Source organism: Myotis davidii, unplaced genomic scaffold, assembly GCF_000327345.1.
Source record: "Myotis davidii unplaced genomic scaffold, ASM32734v1 scaffold143, whole genome shotgun sequence".
Taxonomy (NCBI): Eukaryota; Metazoa; Chordata; class Mammalia; order Chiroptera; family Vespertilionidae; genus Myotis; species Myotis davidii.
In genome coordinates, this window is record NW_006294876.1 from 5180543 (window position 1) to 5203945 (window position 23403).

A 23403-nucleotide genomic window follows, 5' to 3' on the forward strand; every position below is an offset into this window, starting at 1 on the left:
TCTCTCTCTCTCTCTCTCTCTCTCTCTCTCTCTCTCTCTCCCTTCCTCTCTGTAAAAATCAATAAAATAAAAAATAAATAAATAAATAAAAAGAATACAGGAAGAATTTCAAAAAATTGAAATTCAGTTTAGAAATAGTCATACTGGTTTTTGGTAACTGGTGCAAAAATCTCCTCAAAATAATTTAGACACATTGAAAAGATGCAAATGCTTTGAGAAAGCCAAGAAAGCTCATTGTTTTGTCTGAGTTACAGTTGGGCTGGTCTTCCACTTCTCCTGCACGCCTACCCTTCTCCTAATCTATGTGTTACTCTGACAGCTTTGGGTGAAAAGAGATCTATGGAAATCTGTAGCGAACAACTTAAAAAAACTAGAGCAGTCCTGCATTTTTTGCCGTAGTGCTAATTAGGGAAACATGAGCCCCACCTGCACCCACGCACACATTCCTTCACTTTTCCTTTTTAACTCAGGAAAATTAACTACGTTCCTAAGTTTGTTTTGCACCCTCCATGAACTTAGCGTAACATCACATGTACAAACACTTCTGAATTTTCTCAGCATGAACAATAATTAACTGTCCACGATTCCCTATAAAATATTCCCTCTTCTGGGTTTGTTTTTACCTTAGATTAACAAACCTTCTCTTGGATGTTGGTAAGTAATAAACAGACAATAGATGCCTTGTCCTCTAGAGCTGAAAGGTGTATTTCTGAAATCGCATGCTAATTATCATTACTGGATCACATTGAATATATTGGTTCAGATATGACCAATTATTTTTTTTCATTCTTTCAAACCCTTGTTTTATGTGTGTAATTTTCCCCCTTGCTTAGACCTGGTTAACCGTTTCTGTGAGCAGGTCCTCAATTTTTTACTTTGTCCCTACTTTCCTGTCCTAGCCCCATCTTCCCCTGGTGTCGACTCCGTCCCCTTGCAGCGCACAGGCAGCCAGCATGGCCCACCGAACGCTGCCACGGCCACCTTCCAGCGGGCCAGCTACGCTGCCGGCCCAGCCTCCAATTACGCCGACCCCTACCGACAGCTGCAGTATTGTCCCTCTGTTGAGTCTCCATACAGCAAATCCGGCCCTACCCTCCCGCCCGAAGGCACCTTGGCCAGATCCCCATCCATTGACAGCATTCAGAAAGATCCCAGGTGGGTACGAACCTTTTTCTTTTCCCTACTTATGTCCAAGAGGCTCTCTTAACCAGTCATTGTGTGAATGGCGATATTTTTTCCTACATCACATTATGCATTCATGTCATGGGCTGAGTATGAAAGGGTTGACTTTGGTTTTATAATCTTTTGTCTGATTTGGAATGTGGGTGTTGGTCCTGGATCCCAAGTATCTTCTGTGGTTCAATAGCAAACAGTATAGATGATCTTTGGATCAGAACATCGGTAGGTGCTCCAGCTACTTGATGAGATCTAGAACAACTATCTCTTTAATGCTCAGGAAACTGAGAATTGTGAATGATCTCAGTTGACTTCAAATATCACTGACTAGGTTTTTACTGTTTCAATGGATGCATGTTTTGTCACTCTGCATGTCTCTATCAGCAAGTAAAGTGGGCCATATACCAGACTATACTAAAAATTGAAAAACTTAGAAAATGAATATTATCTTCATTTTTCTGTGTCTGAAAGTAAACATGAGGTTAAAGGTGTCTGGGCATTGATAAAAAACATGAGTGTAATGTAGTAAAGAAATTGTTAGGTTGAGATATTGGGGGGGGCGGGGTTTGCTTTCTTTTTCAACATTGGCAAGGGATATAGCAATGCTCTACTTCTGAAGTTGGAATTGAATTCCGGCAGGATTAAATGATGTTTTATTCATAGCCATTTGATGTATGCTGATAGAGTCCCATAAATATATATCTGCATCTGTGAATACCATCGACATGTCAGATTTCTGGTATTTCTGTAGAGCAGGGCATGTGACTTGACTCTGGTGGCATACTTGAAATTTGTCTCCAGGAATTTTCTCTGATGGAGCACACAAGTGCTTATGTACTGTGTTGAGGGGTTTGCATAGAGTATTTTGTAAAAAGAAATCACTTCTACATACATAAAGGCAGAATGGGATTATTTTATGGTATTCTTTGAGATAGCTACTTCAGCACAATTGCACCCCGCTGGAGGGTTCATGCCAAATATTATATTTGATAGAACCTCCCTGGTAAAAGTGAGCTGGAGTAAATGTTCACTTCACTGTTAACTACTAGAACTAAGAAATATGCTTACATTTACATTGTGCCCCATCCTGCATATTCAGGTTTTCAATCTCAACAGCAATCTCTAGAGTATTGGTCTTGAAATCTGTCCCCAATCCTTATATGTTTGATCATGTGTAGATAGAATATTCTTCAGATTAACAGTTCAACATGCTATTTTAAAATAAATTTTCTTGACGTGCAACTGAAAACTTAAGAAATGCTAAGTAGAATATTGAATTGGCATTGCTTTATTTAACATTGCATATTTAAATTAAGGATAAGTGTCTTATCTCCAATGGGAAGGTTTTAAATGTTCATATTAAGGGAATTTGGCTTAATAAGAAACCAAATTTATGCTTCTCTAGCTACAGATAAGCTTCTTTATTTTTTGCTATGAGCTAAATGCATTTTATTTTACTAAGTGGCATGTCCTTTCCATTTTATATTACTGTCACTTGCATAGCTTTTTTCCTTCTTTCAGTATATTGTCATGGCTCTTAGCTTTTCAAGTTATGGATTATGTCACTTATATTTATTGGGTGCACTCTATAAACCAAAAAAGAGAAACACCAATAGGAAATGTTAGAATGAATAAGAGAATGTTGGGCACTAATCTTTTGTATGTGTAAAATTTATATGCAGATTAGCATTATATGAATTGCAGATTCAGTATGTTATTTTCAAGAATGCTAGGCATTGGCCTTAATGTGTTCACTTTGAGAAAGAAAATCATACCACCGTTCTGAGTCCAGCTGCACAAGTGAAACAGACAGAACCAGATCTAGAACCAGAACTGGCTTGTTGTGATTTAACACAAAAGGAACTAATACCCTGGCATCATGCAAAATGAATGGGGTATAAAATACAACAAGGCCTTGTAGAGTTTTCTTAAAATAAAGGACTAGAGTTAAGTGTTCATATTTAATTGAGATACATCCCAAATCCAAAATTCAAGTCTAAAACCTAATGATATTTTTATGACAACATTTTTACATTATCCTTCAAATAATGAATTTTTATCTTCCCCAAGTGACTATTACTAGAACTAATATATTTAACTTCTAGGATTCACAATTATTTATTTTGGCATTATTGCTTACAATTTAAGCTTTTTCAGTCTTTAGACTTCTTTCAGCTCTCTTACATATGTTTTTAAAGAGAGTGTTAACGTTTTATTTATCATTAAATACCAGACCATTTAAGCCTCTGTGCTGTTACAAACATGCCTCCATAGCACAATTTCATAGCAGTTTTATATACATCTTTGATGTAATTCTCCTTTGTGGGGGAAAACTAATATCTCCGTATGCCTTAAATAAAGGGAAAACTGGAGTGTAAATGACTTATGAAGATCACAGTGCTGACACAGGGGTACGCAGATAAAATTCACACTTATGGCATGAACATAATGGCATGAACATTTTTATTTCCTTATAAAAAACAAAAAGGAAGAGGAAAGAATATACTCACATCTTGTATGATTTTTTGGAGGGTGGCAGTACGAGGTGTCTTTATGTAGGTGTTGGGAGAAATGAAGGAAAGCATGCAAATGGTCTAAGTAGATCTACTCTCTGATGATTGCTTTTTTGATTGGCCTTTGTTTTATTTCTCCTTTCTTTTCTAATGTCTGTTTTATTTCTCTTTTTGCAGACCAGTGTCTTTTCACTATTAAAGAGTTTTAGTATTATTCAATAAGAGGTTTTCAGAGTGTGCACTTTAAAATAATAAATTGAAGTTAAGATGCCCCAATTCGGTCATTAGACTTGAAACCAGAGAACCCCTACTAACCCTTAATTCCTCTAAACCAGCGGTTCTCAACCTGTGGGTCACCAACCTGTGGGTTGCAACCCCTTTGGGGGTCGAAGGACCCTTTCACAGGAGTCACCTAAGACCATCGGAAAACACATATATAATTACATATTGTTTTTGTGATTAATCACTATGCTTTAATTATGTTCAATTTGTAACAATGAAAATACATCCTGCATATCAGATATTTACATTACTGATTGAAGGGTATGTACAAGGTATGTACATGGGTTATTACGATTCATAACAGTAGCAAAATTATAGTTATGAAGTAGCAACGAAAATAATTTTATGGTTGGGGTCACCACAACATGAGGAACTGTATTAAAGGATCGCAGCATTAGGAAGGTTGAGAACCACTGCTAAGCCCTGGGATGTGAAAGGTTTGGTTCTGAAGGGTTGGGGTTTTCCAGCTTGCCTGCCTCAGTCATATAGATTTTTGTTGCAAAACTTTGGCCTTTCCACTGTTAACTGCCCCTACTCTGTACTTCAACAAAGAATGTGCAGAAACCTTTTTATGCAGGAGATGGTAAAGTCTAATTTCCTTTTTATAGTCACAAGTCACTTTGAAAATGTTTATATATATGAATTTTTCTTTACGGCCACATTTGTGAAGCTTTTATTTCTTCATTGCATGTTATCTTCCATAAAATGTGAATCTCTTAAGAATTATTGTCATGGCTAATACATTTTTTGATGCTGTACCAAAGATAGCATTATATACTGTTGTTTTTAAGTATATAGGTTAAATATAAATCTTCAAATCAAAATAATATGCATGAGGTGTCAGTGATGTTAGGAGTGAGAAGACATAGCATTCTTATTTTGAAAATGTGATTAGTGAAATAGCTGGAGAAAAATAAAGCAAGACTGATATACCTGGTAGACTAACGGTACTATAAATGTTCTCTATAAAAGAAGAAAAGTTTGGGTAGAACATTTATTGACATAGCTTAACATATAGGTAATAGCATCTTTTCATCATGTTTGATTACTCTCTTCTCAAGATATTATATTCATTCATATACACTCTCAAAAACAATTTTTCAAAAAAGCTTAATGAATCTAAATTATTGTAAACATGATTTACAGTAAAAAATCTGTCTTATTTTTTTTTTTACTCAACATAATAGAGAAATAAATACAAGGGCACATCTTCACTGCTGAATGTGGTTCTGTCAAACTTATACAACATATTTTGTTTCAAGCTACATTTAAGATAATAATTTTTTCATTATTGGATATTATTAAATATTATTATAAAATAATACTGCTTATAAATACCTTATAATTAGGTAAATCTGTGTTAAGAACATTTCCACATGTTTTTTCTTCATTGTTTGCCTACTCAATTAAACAAATCACAGAGTGTGTAGTGAATTGAGGGTTTAGGAAACAAAATGTACCCCAAAACTGATTTTTGAAAGGTAAAGTTTCAAAAAATATTTTTAAAAAATCTTTATTAAATTTTAAAGTACTATTATTATGTAACCTAAGTAACATGGCTGAACTGTTTGCAATTAAACAGTAATATGATAGTCTTCATAGTTTAGTTTTCTTTTTAAAAATATGTTTTTCTTGATTTTTTTTAGAGAGGGAGGAAGGGAGAGGGATAAAGAGATAGAAACATCCATGAGACATCAATCATTTGCCTCCTGCACACCCCCTACTGGGGATTGAGCCTGCAACCCGGGTATGTGCCTTGACCAGGAATGGAACTAGTGACTTCTTGGTTCATGGGTTGGTGCTCAATCACTGAGCCACACCATCCAGGCCGAAGTTTCGTTTTCTTAGGTGGGGAATCTCTGGGGAATTTGACTTAAAATGCCCACTAATTAATTATTTATTTAACTGGGGAATTGTCTGGGGGTGGGAGGAGGATAAAGCATATGCAATCTGAGGACCTTCAGAGTATAAAGAGTACTGGGAAGGCATTTATTCAGTTAGGCTAAAAGCAAGTCTGACAAGTGGCCATTCATTCTATGCTTGGATGCCTTGGCCACTCACTATCTCTGGGAGAATTTTATGAATTCTTTGAATAACTCAAACCTTGAAAACTAATTTATATTGATAGAAAATCTGTACGCTCATTCCCTGATGTTATTTCTAACCTCCTAAATCATATGAGAATCACCCATCCCTTCTTCAAAGGATAGCCTTTGCACACAGATACTAAATCGCCCAGCATTGCCCGGCCTCCTGCTCCCATGCAAGCTGCAATCCCTGTGCACATTGTCATGTGTAGGGCTCTTCTCTGGGCATCCTACAGTGGCCAGTCTCCTTCCTAGTTCTGTCTCACATGTCATCGACATATAGGCAGAAAACAAGCGATACCTGTGGGCAACCTGGTTTCATACTAGGTTTTCTTGATAGTTAAGATGAGAAAAATGTTTATAACAATGATGGTAATAGCAATGATTATTAAAATTATTTAAGTCGTGCCCTTGCTGGTGTTGCTGAGTGGTTAGGGCATTGGTCCCTTACAATGAAGGATCTCGGGTTCAATTCCCAGTCAAGGGTATATACATGGGTTGCAGGCTCCATCCCGGCCCCATCAAGGCACATGTGGGAGGGAACCAATCAATGTGTGTCTCTCCCCCTCTCTTTGTCCCTTCCATTGTCTCTAAAAATCAGTGGAAAAACTATCTTCAGGTGAGGATTAACAACAAAAATTATTTAAGTAATATGTTTCATGCTCAGCATAAAACTTTTGTATTCATTATCGTATTTAACCCTTCCTAAATCCCTCCAACATGACTTTTTATGGTCCCCATTTCACATATGAGGGAGCTGAGGCACAGAGAGCTGAAAACTGACTTCCAATCCCGTGTTTCTAACTACTGTGAAGACTGATAGGTAGGAACATAACTCTACAGTCAAATAAAACGCCCAGTCTTTTCACATGTGACTCCTGCAAAGCTATGAATCAATTATCTTTACCTTGAATGTTTAACATTCTTTTTATCTAATTAGGTATTTTACATTCACTGCTTGTTAGGTGATTCCATTTTTTTGATACTGCAGAAATCTTTTCTCGGTCCTAGCTCTGTTATCCAGTGTGCTTACTGTCCCCACTGCTCCTTGGAAATGTGACAGGCATACACATATGTCTTCAGTGAGGTTTTATTCAACCATGCTCAGAGCTGGCCCAAGGCCGGAGCCCTGCAGCTCTCACTCCTCTGGGCTGCTCCCTCCAGGTCCATCGAAGGCATCAGGTGTGTTCTCGGTGGCTTTTCCATGGAATATTCTCAGGTAGGCCCTACAGTTTGACTAAGGCATGGAATCAGCTTCATTCTTTAAAGAGCTTTCAGAATTATGGGAGAGAAAGATGTATCCACAAATGACAGTGATGCATGAGTAAATTAGACAGATGTGGTTAAGTATGGAGGAGGCATTGAGTGTTTGGCACAAACTTTGAGGGGTAGACAATGTTTCCAATGAAAAAAATAATGGAAGAAAAAGCTTTCTAAGCAGAGAGAACAGTTAAAAAGAAAAGAGGGTTGGAAATGGAGTGGACAGGGCCTGTTTGAATTACTCAAAGCTGGTTCTGCTAGGTAGAGGGCAGCTGTCCGTGAACCTCCCTGCCCTCCCACCCAATCAGAAAAATGTTAGTTTCCACCACCGTATGTGACTATTTTTCACTTATACATTTTAAACATAGCGGACTGATTTCTTAAGGCTTCTATCACAAACTACCAGGAACTGGGTGGCTTAAACCAATAAAAATTTATTCTCTCACAGTTCTAGAAGCTAGAAGTCCAAAATCAAGGTGTGGGTGCAGGGCCACATTGCTTCAAAGGCCCTGGCAAGAATTCTTCCTTGTCTCTTCCAGCCCCTTGTTGCCCCAGTTGCTCCTTGGGTTGTGGCTGCATGACTCCAATCTCTGTCTTCATCTTCACAGGGTCTTCTTTTGGTCTCCGTGTCTCCTCACCTCTTCTGATCAGGACACCAGTCATTGTATTTAGAATCCACTCTAATCCAATAGGACCTTGTGTTAATCAATCTGCAGTGACCCAATTTCTAAATAAGGTCCCTTTCTGAGCTTAGGAGTAGACATGAATTCTGGGGAGATACTAGTCAACTAATTACATATGCTTTGGATACAATTTACACTATATAGTAAATGTACACTAAAGATAGAACTGAAAACAGTCTGTTAAAGGTGGAACAACATCATTAAAACTTTTTATTTCAATGTACATTTCAGTCATAAAAACTTTTCTTTTCAAAGAGTTATACAGTTAAATATGTTAGACCTAACCAGATTATTACTATTTTTACTGGTTAAGATGACTGGTGTTCATCATTCCAGGTATAGACAGATGTGTGATGTGTGAGTTTGGCCATGTCTTGGCTTTTGAACCTGTGAGAATCATTAGTGCTATCTTGTTCATATTGTGAGAGTTAGTATAAAGATAGATTTTTAAAAAAGATAGATAATATAATCCAAAATTTTGCATGGACCAACACACATCAGCAGCCATAAGGAGTCCTACGTGAGGTGCCCAAATAAGCAGAGGTGTCATCATCAACCACCATGTTGGAACTTCCAATGACAGGCATGCTGTCATCTAAAATGTGAGCCCAGTGAGAGGGCCAGTGCCAACCCATGGGGTAAATATGACAGCTCTTCATTTCCTTGTTTTCTTCAGGTAAATGAATGAGTGGAAATTTAATGTTCTCCTCTCCTCCCCACCCCACCCCCATGGTGATCTTGGTGCAGCCCTACTGTGCATACTCTCACCCTCCAGGGGAACAGTGGATGCCTGGACTGTGGAGGGTGTCCAATTTATGGTGAAAAGGGTTCTTAGCAAACGTTGATTCTGGCCAGGATGCTCCTCAGCTCTGCCTTCAAAGTGCCTGTATGTAAATGGGTATAATAACAGTCTTTTCCTCATATGGTCATTGTGAAAATGCAATATTTTAAGTCTCTGGGCCATTTCCTTGCACACGAAGAGCCCATTGTTAGCTGAGATTCCTGCCGCTGACTTCCTGCTGCACCAAGCACTCCTGCCATCAGGAGCACCTGCAGACAGAGTCAGGCTGAGAAAGGCACTTGGAGTCAAAGATATGGAAGAAATGGGAGAAGGCAGAGGGGCTGGAAGCTGTCTAGTTGGAAAGACAAAGAGAGGCCCAGGAGCAAACCCTGGGGAATGCCCTGCTTGGAGGCCAGTGGTGAGAGGGGATCTCATGAGGCCACAGCACATGAAGGAGGGAAGATTGAGAGCTCAGGTCTCACAGCCAAGAAACAGAATTAAAAGATGGAAGAGAAGACTTCACTGCAAAAGAATTTTTTTGTTTGTTTCATAGAAGCTTCCTTTTCAGGATTCATTTTATCAGTTTAAAGTAATGTTCACACACAATACTTGTCTGTACTAATATTGATTTTCCTGTAGCCTGGAATACTCCCTTTGTCTCCTGCCTTCAAAGTCACTTGTAGAAGTAAACACTTGCATTTCTAACACAGTGAATCATTCCAACACTACCCTCACCTCGTTTTTGCTGAAGAGTGTTCTGGCATAGGGGCCACAATGACACTCCTCAGTTAAGAGCGATGGAACATAGGCAGTCATGACTGAGGAGTAATTGTATGCACACAGAACACTAATTAGTTAAATAATCATTAGCACATAGTCTATCAGATAAGATGGTGGAAATCTTCACTCTGTGCTTTTCTGGTATACAGGTGTTCCTCTTGAGAACCAACTCCTCTTTTCCCTCAACCCATGTGCTTTCAGTAAAGCAGACATTTTCCCCAAGTTTACTAAACTGCACATGGCCCAGGAGCTAACCACCCATGGGGCCCCCACCCACTAGTCAGGCCTCCAGGTGTGCAGAGGAATCTGAGGAACTCAAGTCCTACCTCTTAAAAGTGGGCTGTGTGCATTCTGGATTTTCCTACACATTTGGGGCAAAAAAGTCAAATCCAAGTTAGCTAGAGCCAACATACAGAAGCAAAGGCTATTGCATACCCTGTTCTTCTAAAAAAAATCCTCTCCCTAATGCTCACAGTTGTTCCCTCCCCACCCATCCTCTGGATGTGGTTATGGTGGTCTTAGGTTTGGTCTCCAGAATGAAGCCAGGAGGAATATGTATTTGTCCTTTGTCACTTGAATCTCTAATGATTTTCCTTATACAATCTGTCCAGAACTTTTTTTTAACCCTTCTATGTAAAACCAAGTACACTCTGTGTCCTAGGAACAAAGATACTGTCTTTCCCCCAATTAATAGCAACTAAGAAGTTCCACACAATAACTAAATTATCATGGATTCTTTACCAGATTGTCTAGACTGAGTCTGGTGATAGGGGAGACTGAATCTTGTGACACCATTCAGCATCAGGGTATGTTGAATCCCTAGAAATCAGATAGTATTAAAACAAAAGTATCTTTAATCTTAAAGTCCCCGATAATGAGAAGTACAATGATAACAGATAAAAATAATTGGTGGGTTAAAGAAATAGGGTCTTGAATTGTGAAGTAAGACAAATAATTATTTTGGAGTATACTTTTATGCTCTGAGTACATTTTCCCACTAGTAATTCAAATTACTTTCTGCTTCATAATCTCTGCTTTCTCATTAAAAACCAGGTTTATGTGGTTAATGTGTATGTCTCTTGTATTAGATATTCTTATACTAAAAAGAGAGTGAGACCTTGCAGATGAAGTCATTCCTTATACCAGTCATTTAGGATGAAGCAGAGCTCTGAGGCAGGAAGCTACAAGTGAGAAAGGAAGTACATCTCTCCCCCCATTTTCATTTTGGAATGAAAGATCAGAATATTTAAGAGCACAAAGTGTAAATATTAAAAATGGAACCCCTTGGAAATAAGCTGAGAGCCCATCTCCCTGGAATCTCATAAAGAATTAAAAAGGCTTGCAGACTCAGACAGGAAGCTACAAAAGTTCAACTCCATGTTGGTGCACGGTTTCTATTTCATGTCTGTGTGCCCCTCGCTCACTTCCCACTTTATACCTTTTAAGGTTCTGAGAGGTGGTTTTGAAGAAATCAAAATAAGGTTTTGTGCTTCAAAAGAAATCAAGGGAGAGTTTTGTTGGTCCAGATTATAATCTATATAATAAAGAGCCAGGGTTGTAATGACTGAAGGATCAACCAGACCGGAAGTCAGTGCTGGGTTGCCATGGTGACCCAGCACTGACTGGGGCTGCTGTGGGCACCCCGACCCAGCACTGACTGCCTAGGAGGCTGCTGATCTGGCCCGGAGAGAGACCTGCAGAGAGAGAGGCAGGGTCTGATCTGTAGCCTCTGTGGCAGCCTTTGATCAGAACTTGCCTCTCTTTCACTCCTGGCCTGGCCAATAGCTGCAGCCCTGCCTTTCTGTTCAGGCCCCCTTGATAGGCCCAAGAGACACTGACTGGCATAGAAACTGACCAATCGGAACCAAATCTGGGTCAACTGTGAGGAGCCATTGACTGCCTAGAAAGCAGAGCTTTTTGACGCTGACTGGCATAGAAACTGACCAATCAAAACCAAATTGGCTGGCAGAGGAGTGCCGTTAGGGACAAGATCAGGCCTGCAGGAAGGGCAGTTGGGAGTGCAATCAAGTCAGCAGGGAAGGGCAGTTAGGGGTGATCAGGCCGGCAGGGGAGAACAGTTGGGAGTGAGATTAGGCCGGCAGGGGAGGGCAGTTGAGGGCGAGATCAGGCCAGCAAGGGAGGTCAGTTAGGGTTGATCAGGCAGGCGGAGGCAGTTAGGGGCGATCAGGCAGGCAGGCAGAGAGGTTAGGGGTGATCAGGCAGGCAAGCAGGTCAGTGGTTAGGAGCCAGCTGTCCCAGATTGCGAGAGCGTTGTCCCACCACAGGGATCGGGCCTAAACGGGCAGTCGGACATCCCCTGAGGGGTCCCCGATAGGAGTGGGTGCAGGCTGGGCTGAGGGAACCCCCCCTCCATGCACAAATTTTGTGCACCAGGCCTCTAGTAAGATTATAAAAATGGACAGTAATATCCCTCCTTCCCAAGGTTGGTCCTTTCCAGGAAAAGAGAGGCCAAGAAAACTCAGGGAGACAGAATTAGTTCACTTGTTCAATAATTCCTCCAGGGCTGAATTCTAGGGGGAATCTTGACAGCCCTAAACTTTATTTTATTAGAAAAATGGCATCTCTCTCTCTCTCTCTCTCTCTCTCAGTTATGTATGTATATATACCTAGAGTATGTGTTTGCATGTATATGCGCATAATCTGTCTACTTGTTTATTGGCTTTGCACACATTTATCTAGAGATAAGACCTATAAAACTTGCATAAGCACCCTCTTATTAAGTTGACAAAAGACACACAATAACAAGTATTGATTTTTCTTCTTGCCTATTAATCAGTCTGCTCTCTCAACTCTATGGTTTGCTTTTATTTTGTCTGACCACTTAAAAATAAGTCATTCTAAACAGTTTGCACTCTTTAAATCAATATTGATAGAATGTTAAAAACTAAAAACATAAATTCACAAAATTAGAGAAGTACAAGATTTGTTTCCCTTATGGAAATATGGATCTGTGAGAGCATTAAAAGGCATAGCCTAGTTGCTAATTTATGTATGTTATAGGCATCCACATAGCTATGCTCAACCTCTTGAAATTACATGGTGTTTGAAGTGCTCCGTGCTTGTCAGAGAACTTGACCAGTTCTTAATTAAAAGAACTGTCTTCTTCAGCTTATGCTGTTGTAACTATGGAGGCCTGTTTCATTTTTAGCAGATCTCAATTCATCCTCAGAGCCTCCTTGTTTATTCCATCACAAGCAAAAATCTGAAATAGCTTTGGTCATTTTATGTATAGTCCAGTTATAATATTTTTCTTGCTGCCGTGTGACTTTGAACATTTACTGGAGGACAAAAATGGGGCATTCAAAACTTTTATTGTCTTACATGGCAGGTGGTAGTGGATTGCCAGTTGGTAACTGTCAGTTGAGATGCTTTGCAGCTGTATAATAGCACGTATTAATTTGGAGATAGTGACAACTATTGAGAGAAAATTCGCATTTTATAGTAAGAAAATTAACAATTTTGAACAGAATTTCCCATTGCATGTGATACGTTGCAGCTTGAGAAGTCTAGTAACTTAAATTATCAAATATAGTGAAGGTCATGGTCAATTAATTACCTTAATCAGTGGTCGGCAAAATCATTAGTCAACAGAGTGAAATATCAACAGTACTTCTTCAAAATAGACTCGCCCAGGCCAAACTTAATTAGGGTATTCCTTAGGCTTAGGAAGAGCCACACTCAAGGGGCCAAAGAGCCGCGAGCCGCAGTTTGCCGACCACGGCCTTAACTGCTGAGCCAAGAGTGTTCTAGAGTCCAGGTAATGCTATTAGAAAGAGCTGGAGTCTGAGGGGGAGGAGGAATAGAAAGAAAAGGAGGAGAGAAAGAGAAGAAGACATTGAGTGGGAAATTCAGTGGTAAAGGTTCCTGCAATACAGAATATTTTATGCACTTAATTGCATCTTGAGTGAGATGAAGCATATGTCCTCGCTTAAAATTTTATACTAGAACGTGGCCACCGACCACCAGTCCTCTTTAGAGGTGAAGTAAGTACACCGAGAAAACTCTGATTGTGTTTGACAACTGAGCCATTTGCAGAGAAGCCCCTAAAGTGAGGGCCTCCGTCTCCCCTCAGCTGCCCGGGCCGGAAGCTTGCTACAGGGCACCTCCAGGGTGGTTCCTGCTGGCTTTGAAGCTTAGCACATGCTTGCCCACAGTTTTGGAATTCAAACACTAGTTAGGGCCCTAGATTTTATTTTACTAAGGAAGAGTGGCCAGTCTTTTACTTTGTAAATGATCTCCTCCAACCCCTTCTTAGTACACGGGACAGGCAGACGTGAAATACCCCTGGAATATAGGAAAGCCTTTTCAGTTGCATGAAAAGGGCCTGTAGAAAAAGTGAAGTTGGCTTCAGGCAGATGTTTGGATACTACTGGCTTAGAAGCCACCATGAGGCAGAAATCACATATCCGAACCAGTGAGTAATGTAGAGTTATCTTAAGATATTCATATATGTCCAGTAAACGTGAAAAAGAAATCCTGCTTGTTATCTTGTTTACTTTGCCTGTATATGCTATTTGAATGCATTTGCTGAATGAATGACTAGAATTAACATTTTTCTTTTGATTGTTTCCATGCATTTCAAAGCAGTAATATTCTAAAATCGTAATTATTTCTAAAAAATCTCCATATAACTAGCTTACTCTGCGGAATTAACAGTAGTAAGGTTTGTGGTAGTCAGTATCCTGTAACCTCAGTGTCTAGGTGTTCCCACCTTTGTGTGTACCCACCCCAGTGAACAGGGCTGGCCTCTGTGACCAGCAGGAGACTGCTGAACTGAGTGTGTGACTGTGGTAGGTAGGGAAGCCAGTTCAACACCGGAGAGGTCCATAGGGTGAGGGGCCAACCTGCCCACCCACCTTCTGAGCAAATCCCCCAGTGCCAGTCAGGGCTTTGGGTCTTCCAGCTTCGATTGCAGACCTTGTGGAGCAGAGATAAACCACTCGTGCTGGTCCCTGTCTTGAATTCCTGCATAAAGGAACCGTGAGATCATAAATGATGATGACTGTCTTCAGCTATTGAGCTGTGAGATGATTTGTTAGACCTAATCTGCCTGGTTATCTCACCAAGCTATCATCTTCCCTCCCAATATCTCCTGGGAAATTACCTTTTTACTTTTCTTACTTAAAAGAAAAAAGCCAAAAAGTTCAAACAATCTACACATCCATCGATGGACAAATGGATAAACAAAATGTGGTCTGGACACACAATGATGTTGTCATTAATATTTGGTCTTCCGTTATCCCGCCTGAAAAAGGAAGGGCATTCTGACACATGCTACAATGTGGATGAACCTTGAAGACATTATGCTGAGTAAAATAAGTCAGTCACAAGCAAGGACAAATACTGTATGATTTCACATATAGGCAGTTCTCCGAGTCATCAAAAGCAGAAAGGCAGAAATTAGAATACTGGTTACCAGGGGATCGGAGGAGGGGGAGTGAGGAGTGGGGAGTTAGTGTTTAATGGAGTTTCAGTGTAGGCAGATGAAAAAATTCTGGACAGCAATGCTAATGGACCTAATACCAGTGAACTGTGTATGTAAAAAAAAATGGTTAAAATAAATTTTATGTTACGCATATGTTGCTACAATAAGAACAAAAAGCAAAGAAAGGAGAAACTAAAAGAGCCAGCCAACGGCTGCTCAGGCCTTATTCTTACAGACAGAAGCCAAGGTCAGATGGAGAAGCAGTGGATGAGGGCCCCTGGGATGAAGAATGAACAGAAGTGGGACATGGATCCTGAGCATTATCCTTTGCAAAGCAGTGCTTTCTGCTACTTTGTGGGGAGCTCTGAGGCCCATTTTTCAAGAACATGCAGTGTCCTAGCCCATTTATTATTTGCCAATTATATCACCTAAGTAAGTCCTGTAATCTCTTGCCTACATTTTCTTATGATTAAATAAAAATAATAATATATATTACAATAATATATAACCTAATATATTAGCGATTAGACTCGGTTAAAATAATGAATGTGAGATTGCTTTTTAAAATTGAGCCACAATATTATTCTATAGAATAAAAATATTTATTAACATTGTTTGAGAAATGGTGCCTTATGGTGATCAGTTTTAAATACATTCATTCATTTATTTAGCAAATATTTATTGAGTACCCAGAGCCACCAGGCACTGTTCTGGACACTAGAAATTTTTAGATAGGAGAGATGAGATAGGAACATTAACTAGGAAATAATCTCATTTAAAAATCATATAAACTTTAAAATAAATCAAATTTAAACTGAAACTATCCGCTACAGTTTTATTAAAAATTGCCCGTAGTAACTGATTTTACCAGCTACCCCGTAATTCTGCTGTAATAACCTCAGAGGCGCCTGCTGTGCTTTTGGCTTTCGGAGCCAACGTTCTATTCCATGACGTGCACGGAGTGTTTCTCCCTCACACTGAAGATGGAGGCAGCAACTCCTCCCTCCAAGACCCCAGATCAGAACGCCTTCAACCAACAGGAAGGTAGCAGACAGGATAAAACATGGCCCATCTTTCCCAGGAGCCAGCAGAACTCCTATCCCTGTCTCTTTGTGACCAAGATGTCTGCTATATTTCAAGCCAGGTTATTTTATATTTGAAAAGAACTCATTAAGATAAGTGGCAATTAGCATCTATACTGCAGTAAAAGTGCTCCTGACATTAAGGAGGAAGCTATGAAGCATGGGCTCTGTTAGGTAGACTGAAATGCTTCTGCAGGGGGCCATCCAAGGCATTTGCTGGGCTTTGTTTTGAAGATTATGGAAAATTATCAGATTTAAGTTTAGCATAAATCAGCCTGAAAGTAATAGGCAATACTGCTGAAATGGTAAAGTAGCCCTTAGAAACACAAACACTGGACTTGTCTGCTAGGCAGTGTGCATGCATGGTCACACACACACACACACACACAGACTAGACCTGCTCTGCTTAAGTAACCGTGAACCTTTGATGACGACAAATTTTCATTTGTATCTATTAGAAAAGGGTTTGTTTGACTACCTTGCACTGTTGCTTTAATAAAAATGAAGACAAAGCTTGCAACGTGTAACAGGAGACCCCCATATTCATCTGCATAGAATGTGCATGTCATCGAAGCCCATGCCGTCTACAGAAGCACTTGTATGTAACATGTCACATTTGCTCATTCCCGGTAATAAGCACTTACCAATTGCAAGGAATAAAGATGCACCGTGGTCGTCTCAGTCAATGGGAGCTTGTTGTAAGTTTCCAGAGGGTATGAAAGGGACAGGAAGCTGCCGCAGCAGCCTGGCCAGGCAGGTCTCATTGAAAACCCAATCACGGTCCTGGATACAAAAGCTGCTTTGGGGCCATGGCAGGAACTCCGAGTGTGGTGCTGAGAACTGAGCGTTTGTGGTGTGGGGCGTCTACCCCTGCCCCCTGCTTCCCTCTAACCTCCTTCTCTCAGCACTGCCAGCCAGGGCTGCTGCTGCCGGCTTCTGCCCTGTTCTCTTGCCTCTCTCTGGTCATGTGTCACTGTACAGTATTTTGAATTCATACTGGCTTAGGAGAGCTGCTAGGGCTGAATTGTGTCTCCCCAAATACATATGTTTGAGAACCGGTCTCCAATATCTTAGAATGTAACTGTATTTGGAGAGAAGGTCTTTAAAGGGATACAGGGGCTCAACCTGTGGGTCGCGAACAATGAAAATACACCCTGAATATCAGATATTTATATTATGATTCATAACAGTAGCAAAATTACAGTTATGAAGTAGCAACAAAAATAATTTTATGGTTGGGGGTCACCACAACATGAGGAACTGTATTAAAGGGTCACGGCATTAGGAAGGTTGAGAACCACTGAGGGTGAGGCCCTCATCCAATGTGACTGGTGTCTTTATAAAAGAAAAGACCATGTGAAGACACAGGGAGAAGGTGGCCATCTGCAAGCCAAGGAGAGAGGCCTCAGGAGAAACCCAACAGCTGGCACCTTGATCTTGGACTTCTCGGCTCCAGAACTGTGAGAAAACCCATTTCCAGCCTATGGTACTTTGTTACGGCAGCCCTAGGACACTGACAAATGCAAGAGGCTATGTTTGGAGCAATGAGTAGGTATTCGGGATAAAACTTGCTGGACAGAGCTCAGGCTACCTCATCTGCCACCCCCAGGCAGAGCGGCCTTTGGATCCATGGGAACCCCAAGGCATTCAGCTGCTGTGAAATTTATAGGAATCTACGCCTGTGTATCCTCAAAGGAGGCCTTTGGGGTGTGGCAGCCGCTCTCAGAAGGTCAGAGTGAGGCAGGTTAGCTGTCTGGTCATTTTGCTCATATAGACATTCCTTTGCTGAAGGGGAATTTTGAATAGTGTTTAAAATGCAACATGCAAGTGAACATATGTACATTTATCCTCTCTACATTTGAAAAGATGCGTGACACATGAGAGGCAGGATTCTTTTGAAAAGACAACAATGCTGGGAAAAATAGAATGCAGTGGGAAAAGAGGAAGACCAGATATGAGATGATTGACAACATAGGCATGAGTCTATAGGAGCTGAGAAGGGCAGGTGAGAATAGGACATTGCAGACATCACTCATTCATAGGGTCATCCGGAGTCAGAGCTGACTCAATGACATGTAACAACAACAGGTTATAGAAAATGAGATTACAAAAAAATAGTTTTTACTAGTTGCACACATAACTCATTAAACATATGAAAACATCAATCTAATATAATAAATCACTATTGCTTTGATAAGCTGGATATACCCACTTATGAAAATGGAATGATTTCTACAAAATAAGAATCGCTATCATTCATTTCATTCTTCAGTTTTAAAATCATTGAAACAATGTACTCAGTCAACCACATTCTGAATTTTACATCAAAATATGTTATTGTACTTAAAAAATTACAAATACTAGAATGACCTGAACTTTCTAGCACCTTCTCTAGAGCCTTGCTGTCAAAACATGGTGTGGGACCCGGGTGCTGGTTGTAAGTGCACTCCCTCCCTGAGAGTCTGCCGTTTGATGGGATACCAAGAGGGATTCCTGTACAAGAAAGTCCTAATCACTGATGGCTAGTCAGAGCCTTCTCTCAAATGCCATGTCCGGTTTATTGCAGAAGTTAGAGATCAACCTATGATATGAGGTTGTTAATCATATTTGACCTTGCAAATGTGATTTTTATTGTATTTAATTTTAGCATCATAATAAGGTACTAGTTGCACACATAACTCATTAAACATATGAAAACATATGTTTAATGTTGCAGTCTTAGAGTTTTTCCTTATTTTATCAAAAGTCTGAAATATTTTGCAAACCAAGTGCTCAATTATAATTAATATATAATTAATATATAATTATATTATATAATTAATATATAATTAAATATAATTAATAAAAATTCAGACTCACTTTTTAACATGTTGCAGAATGGATTTTTCAAGACATAAGTTACTTTAAAAAAATTCTCACAGTATATATTATCTTTATTTTTGCAATAATGATAATGTATCCTTATTTTTCTGCAACTTTATTTTATTTACATCATATGATGTGGGAACCTTTTCTGTCAAAATATGTAGACTGACTTTGTTCGTTTAAGCACTGCATCCATAGAATAGATGTAACGCCATTTACATAATTGTTCCCTCATAGATTGCTCTTATGTGCTCTGTTCTGGGAACTCTTTTCTTTGATTATTTATTATCCAGGGATTGTAGTTTATGAGATGGTGTTATTCCCTTTAAAACTGTCAAATTTTTCAACTTGCCTTTTAGAGATTTCCAGCAATTCTCCGCCTTCCCTGTCCCCAGCTAAACCCTCTCCTAGTGAGCCTTTCTCAGCTAGCCAAGGTCATCCGAACTAATTGTGCAGAATTGGGCTTGCTCAGCGCTGTATCCCCTCTCTCTGCCCTTACCGGCCTGCCCTTGGCCTCCATCAGACCCAGTGTAATGCACAGCCACATCCCGTCATTCCTGGTTAACTTCAGCCCATAGCATCCTGCTCAGCCTGAGACCCTTCCATGAACGTCGGCACTTTGTGGTCTGTTGTGATTCGGTGCTGCCTTTGTGGGTGCCTTGTACGTGTTCCTTACAGATTAGGTGGGTGCTCCTCGTCACCTCACCAGCATGGAGGCAGATGCAAGACCATTCTCTCCAGCCGAAGCGCATCCCCAGAGGTGCCTCAGACCCACCTTAGAGCTTGGAGCCTTTAGAAATGCAGGTATTTTGAAGGCAGTGGGAAAAGAGGAAGACCAGATATGAGATGATTGACAACATTGGCATGAGTCCACACATTTATCAAATTACAGAATCTGCATTTTAGCAAGATCCCTTTCGATTCATTTTGCATTAAAGTTTAAGAAGCCTTGCTCTGAAGGTCAGTGTTACCCAATCATTTCCCTTTACGTCATATTAAAAGACCTTAATATTTCTTACACAATGTTATGGATTTTGCACCCCCAGGGAAGAATCTGGGGCAAAACTGTCAGGAAGCATGGGGTTCTAGAGAAAGTAAATTTGGACCAGTGGCTTCCAGAAGGTGGCAGGTCGCAGGGTGAGGGGCACTAAGCACTCTAAGGCAATCAAAGTCAAGACCCTCATTTGCTCCAGTACCTATTTGCCCTCTACCCATTCTTTCCACCTCCCTTTCACAGTGTCTCTTCTTTATTTACAAATAAAGGCCAACCTCATACTCATCCTGAGCCTCACCACATATTTATGTGAACAGTTTTTTAATAGTTGTATCTATAAAAGTCCAGTATAGAAATTTTGGTACTGACCTGTCTTATTTGGCAAAAATATAACACTTCTGCATGGATACAAAAACTAATTTTGAATCCCCCACATCCATCTCATCAAGGGATACATTTTCAATAAAATTATATTTCGTGTTTCATAATGGCAGATCAAAATGTGTATGCTTAATTATCATACCTATGTTGATAACTCAATCCAAAAGAAAATAAAAAAGTTATATCTGCAAAGGAAATAAGGATTTCTGCATAAGTGTGGATGAGTTGATGTGTTGTTTTAATGAAATAGCAAGTCACTGCCTTTAATCTCCTATATGTGATTATTTTAAAGGGAAGAATCCATGGAGGTTCCTTCAACAACCGAGATTGCTTCATAGTCTAAATTTTATTGGGTCAGGCTCGGAGCCTTTTATTAAGACTGCAAAGGAAAACAAAACTTCTGAAGAATTCCATTAGGCGTGACCTTTGAACCAGTTTCTCAGAAGCGAGAAAGGAAACACAGAGTGTCGTTTCTCTTAAACACCAGTTCAGGCAAAGAGGGTCAGCGCTTGCGCTTCAGACTTTGATTTCCATTTAAGGCTTTCACTCTTCAGAAAAGAAGGATAATGGGTTAGGTTGAAAGCTGGAAAAATTAAACTTGGCCTTGAGTTTTCTGAGAAATCAGCACCCATTTATCTAGCAAATTTCAGAAGCAAACTATTCTAGCCACAAAACCAATAGTGTCTTTCAATTAATACACAGCAAGTAAGGATGTCTGCAGCCCCGTTTAAACAATGCTCCAACTATGCTCTTTCCCATCCTGTGCCCCTCTCCATGGTCAATGGCACACTGTGCAGCAATGGCAGGCTGCCCTCTGGCTGGGAAGCCTCGGGCGTTTCATCTTTTCCAGAGAGCCAGGATTCTTCCCTGCCAGTAACCTGACGTGCCCCCAACCCTGTTAGGAGCGACTCCGCTTAGTTTTTTCACCATTATTAGAAAAAGAGAAGGGAAATATTCTCAACTACTCCCGAGTTGTTATGCAAGCGAAAAGCATGCTTTCTTTCAAGGATCATTGCAATGATCAGAAAGGCTCTTTGGTAAGGTTTCAAGGAGAAAAGAAGAGAGCATGTAATTCCTTTTTGCTATATGCCCTTTAATATTTTTTCTGCTCTCTCCCAACTGGTAACACATGGAGAGCATGTAGGCTGTGACTTAGAGAATGTTCTGTGCATGAAGGAAGCATGTTGCATGCTGGTGTTACACGGCAGGAGTTCAGTCCGACAGGGCAGTATCACCTGTGAAATGGCATAGGCATTGTTTTTTAGTTGTATTGGATCATTTTGGCACTTGGCATGGGAACATAAGAGAGGCTTCACTGGGCATCCAGAGTCGCTTCTGCCCGCCCTCCCTCCCCACGAACAGGTGTAGCCCCCTCCAGGCATTGCAATCAACCAGACTACAGTCAGAAAACTTGAAGGCCATGTCAGTCATGCTCCAAGAACCCAACATCAAGCTCCAACATCAGGCTCAGGCCGGTCCCCTTTTCACCTACAGTGGATCCCAACCTTCCTAACGCCACGACCCTTTTATACAGTTGCTCATGTTGTGGTGACCCCCAACCATAAAATTATTTTCGTTGCTACTTCATAACTGTAAGTTTACTACTGTTATGAATCGTAATGTAAATATCTGATATGTAGGATGTATTTTCATTGTTACAAATAGAACATAATTAAACCATAGTGGTTAATCTCAAAAACAATAAGTAATTATATATGTGTTTTCCGATGGTCTTAGGCGACCCCTGTGAAAGGGTCGTTCGATCCCCAAAGGGGTCGCGACCCACAGGTTGAGAACTGCTGATCTAGAACCTGCCTTTTCTAGATTGCCAGTTTCCATACTTCTAGTGACCAGATGAGGGCATGCTTCCCTGAGCCCCACCTTTAAAATACAGCACCTCGGCTCAACACCCCTAAGGCACGGTGCTTACTCTGTGCTGGTGATTCCCATTCTTTCCTGGGGGCTGCAATCCTGTCCATGGTGAGGACCTTGTTCCTCACTGCTCAGATTTCCCTGCTGCCATGTGCTTGCCTGCTTTATGCCCCACCTGCCCAGCTAGAATCCCCAGTGCCAGGCTCCTCTCCCGAGTGCCGTATTTGCATCTCTTGGGTAATTATCCCAGACATCTCAAAAGCATTGTATCTCATCTCTGAAGACTCTAAGTCAGTTCTGCTTCCGTGAGCCGGTGCTCTGTGCAGCCTTCTACTTCTTAAACTAAAAATCTTGATAATCTTCAACTCCTTCTCCTCTTCACAAATCACAAAGCTGTCCATGACTTTGTCTCCGAAATTCGGCACCCATCTAGACTTAGCCCCGCCTCTGCTTTTCTCTTGTCATCACTCTCCTTGAAAGATGCCCAGCCTCTCACCTGGTCCCACTGCCCCCAGCTCTCTCTCTCAGTTCTAGGCATCCTCGTCCCAGCCACCAAAAGCATCATCTTCAAAACTACTAGTAACTTAATTATGCCATTCCCCCTTCTTAGTAGCTTCTACTCATGCTCTGTTGCCTACAGAATAAAATACAAATCTACATTCTGAAATAAAGGACTGCACAAATTTGCCCCACCTTGAGTCTCCAACTCCATCCCTACCATATTCCTCCATGTGATCCAGCTGCCGTTGTAGGAGCTGCCCTGCCCTTGCAGGCATCTGTGCTTTTCACATGCTCTTCTCTCAACTGAAAGCCCCTTTCCCCTTTGCTCTTCTCCAATATTCAAATCACTCTTCCCATTTCGAGAATAATCTCTTTTGCTTCTCTCTGTGCTCCCCCTGGAGGGTCTGCAGAAATCTGCAGGTCTGTCTGAAGAAGGGAAGGGAAGGGAAAAGGGGAAAGGAGGAATGAAACAGGGCCCAACTACTATGAGAAATCTTAAAGTGAAACAATTGAGTCAGAGGGGTGGAACTTGGGCAAATAACCAGGTTTCAAGGGCACATACGTGTGTGCGCCACACACACACACACACACACACACACACACACACAGTTTGATTCTGGACACTAGAAACCACAATGCTTGAGATGTATCTTTTAGAAAAACAAAATAAATAAAGTCAGGAAAATAATAATACAATTCC

General features: G+C 40.6%; 1 protein-coding gene across 2 annotated transcripts in view; it reads left to right on the plus strand.

Annotated features, from left to right (window-relative positions):
• The window catches only part of CTNND2 (catenin delta 2), a 339572-nt gene that overhangs the window by 34571 nt on the left and 281598 nt on the right, over positions 1 to 23403 (plus strand). For both annotated transcript variants that reach the window (XM_006769453.2, XM_006769452.2), the window contains one exon: positions 900 to 1155. In XM_006769453.2, coding sequence (XP_006769516.1) covers positions 900 to 1155 — 256 coding nt within the window. The remainder of the gene's footprint in view (positions 1 to 899; positions 1156 to 23403) is intronic.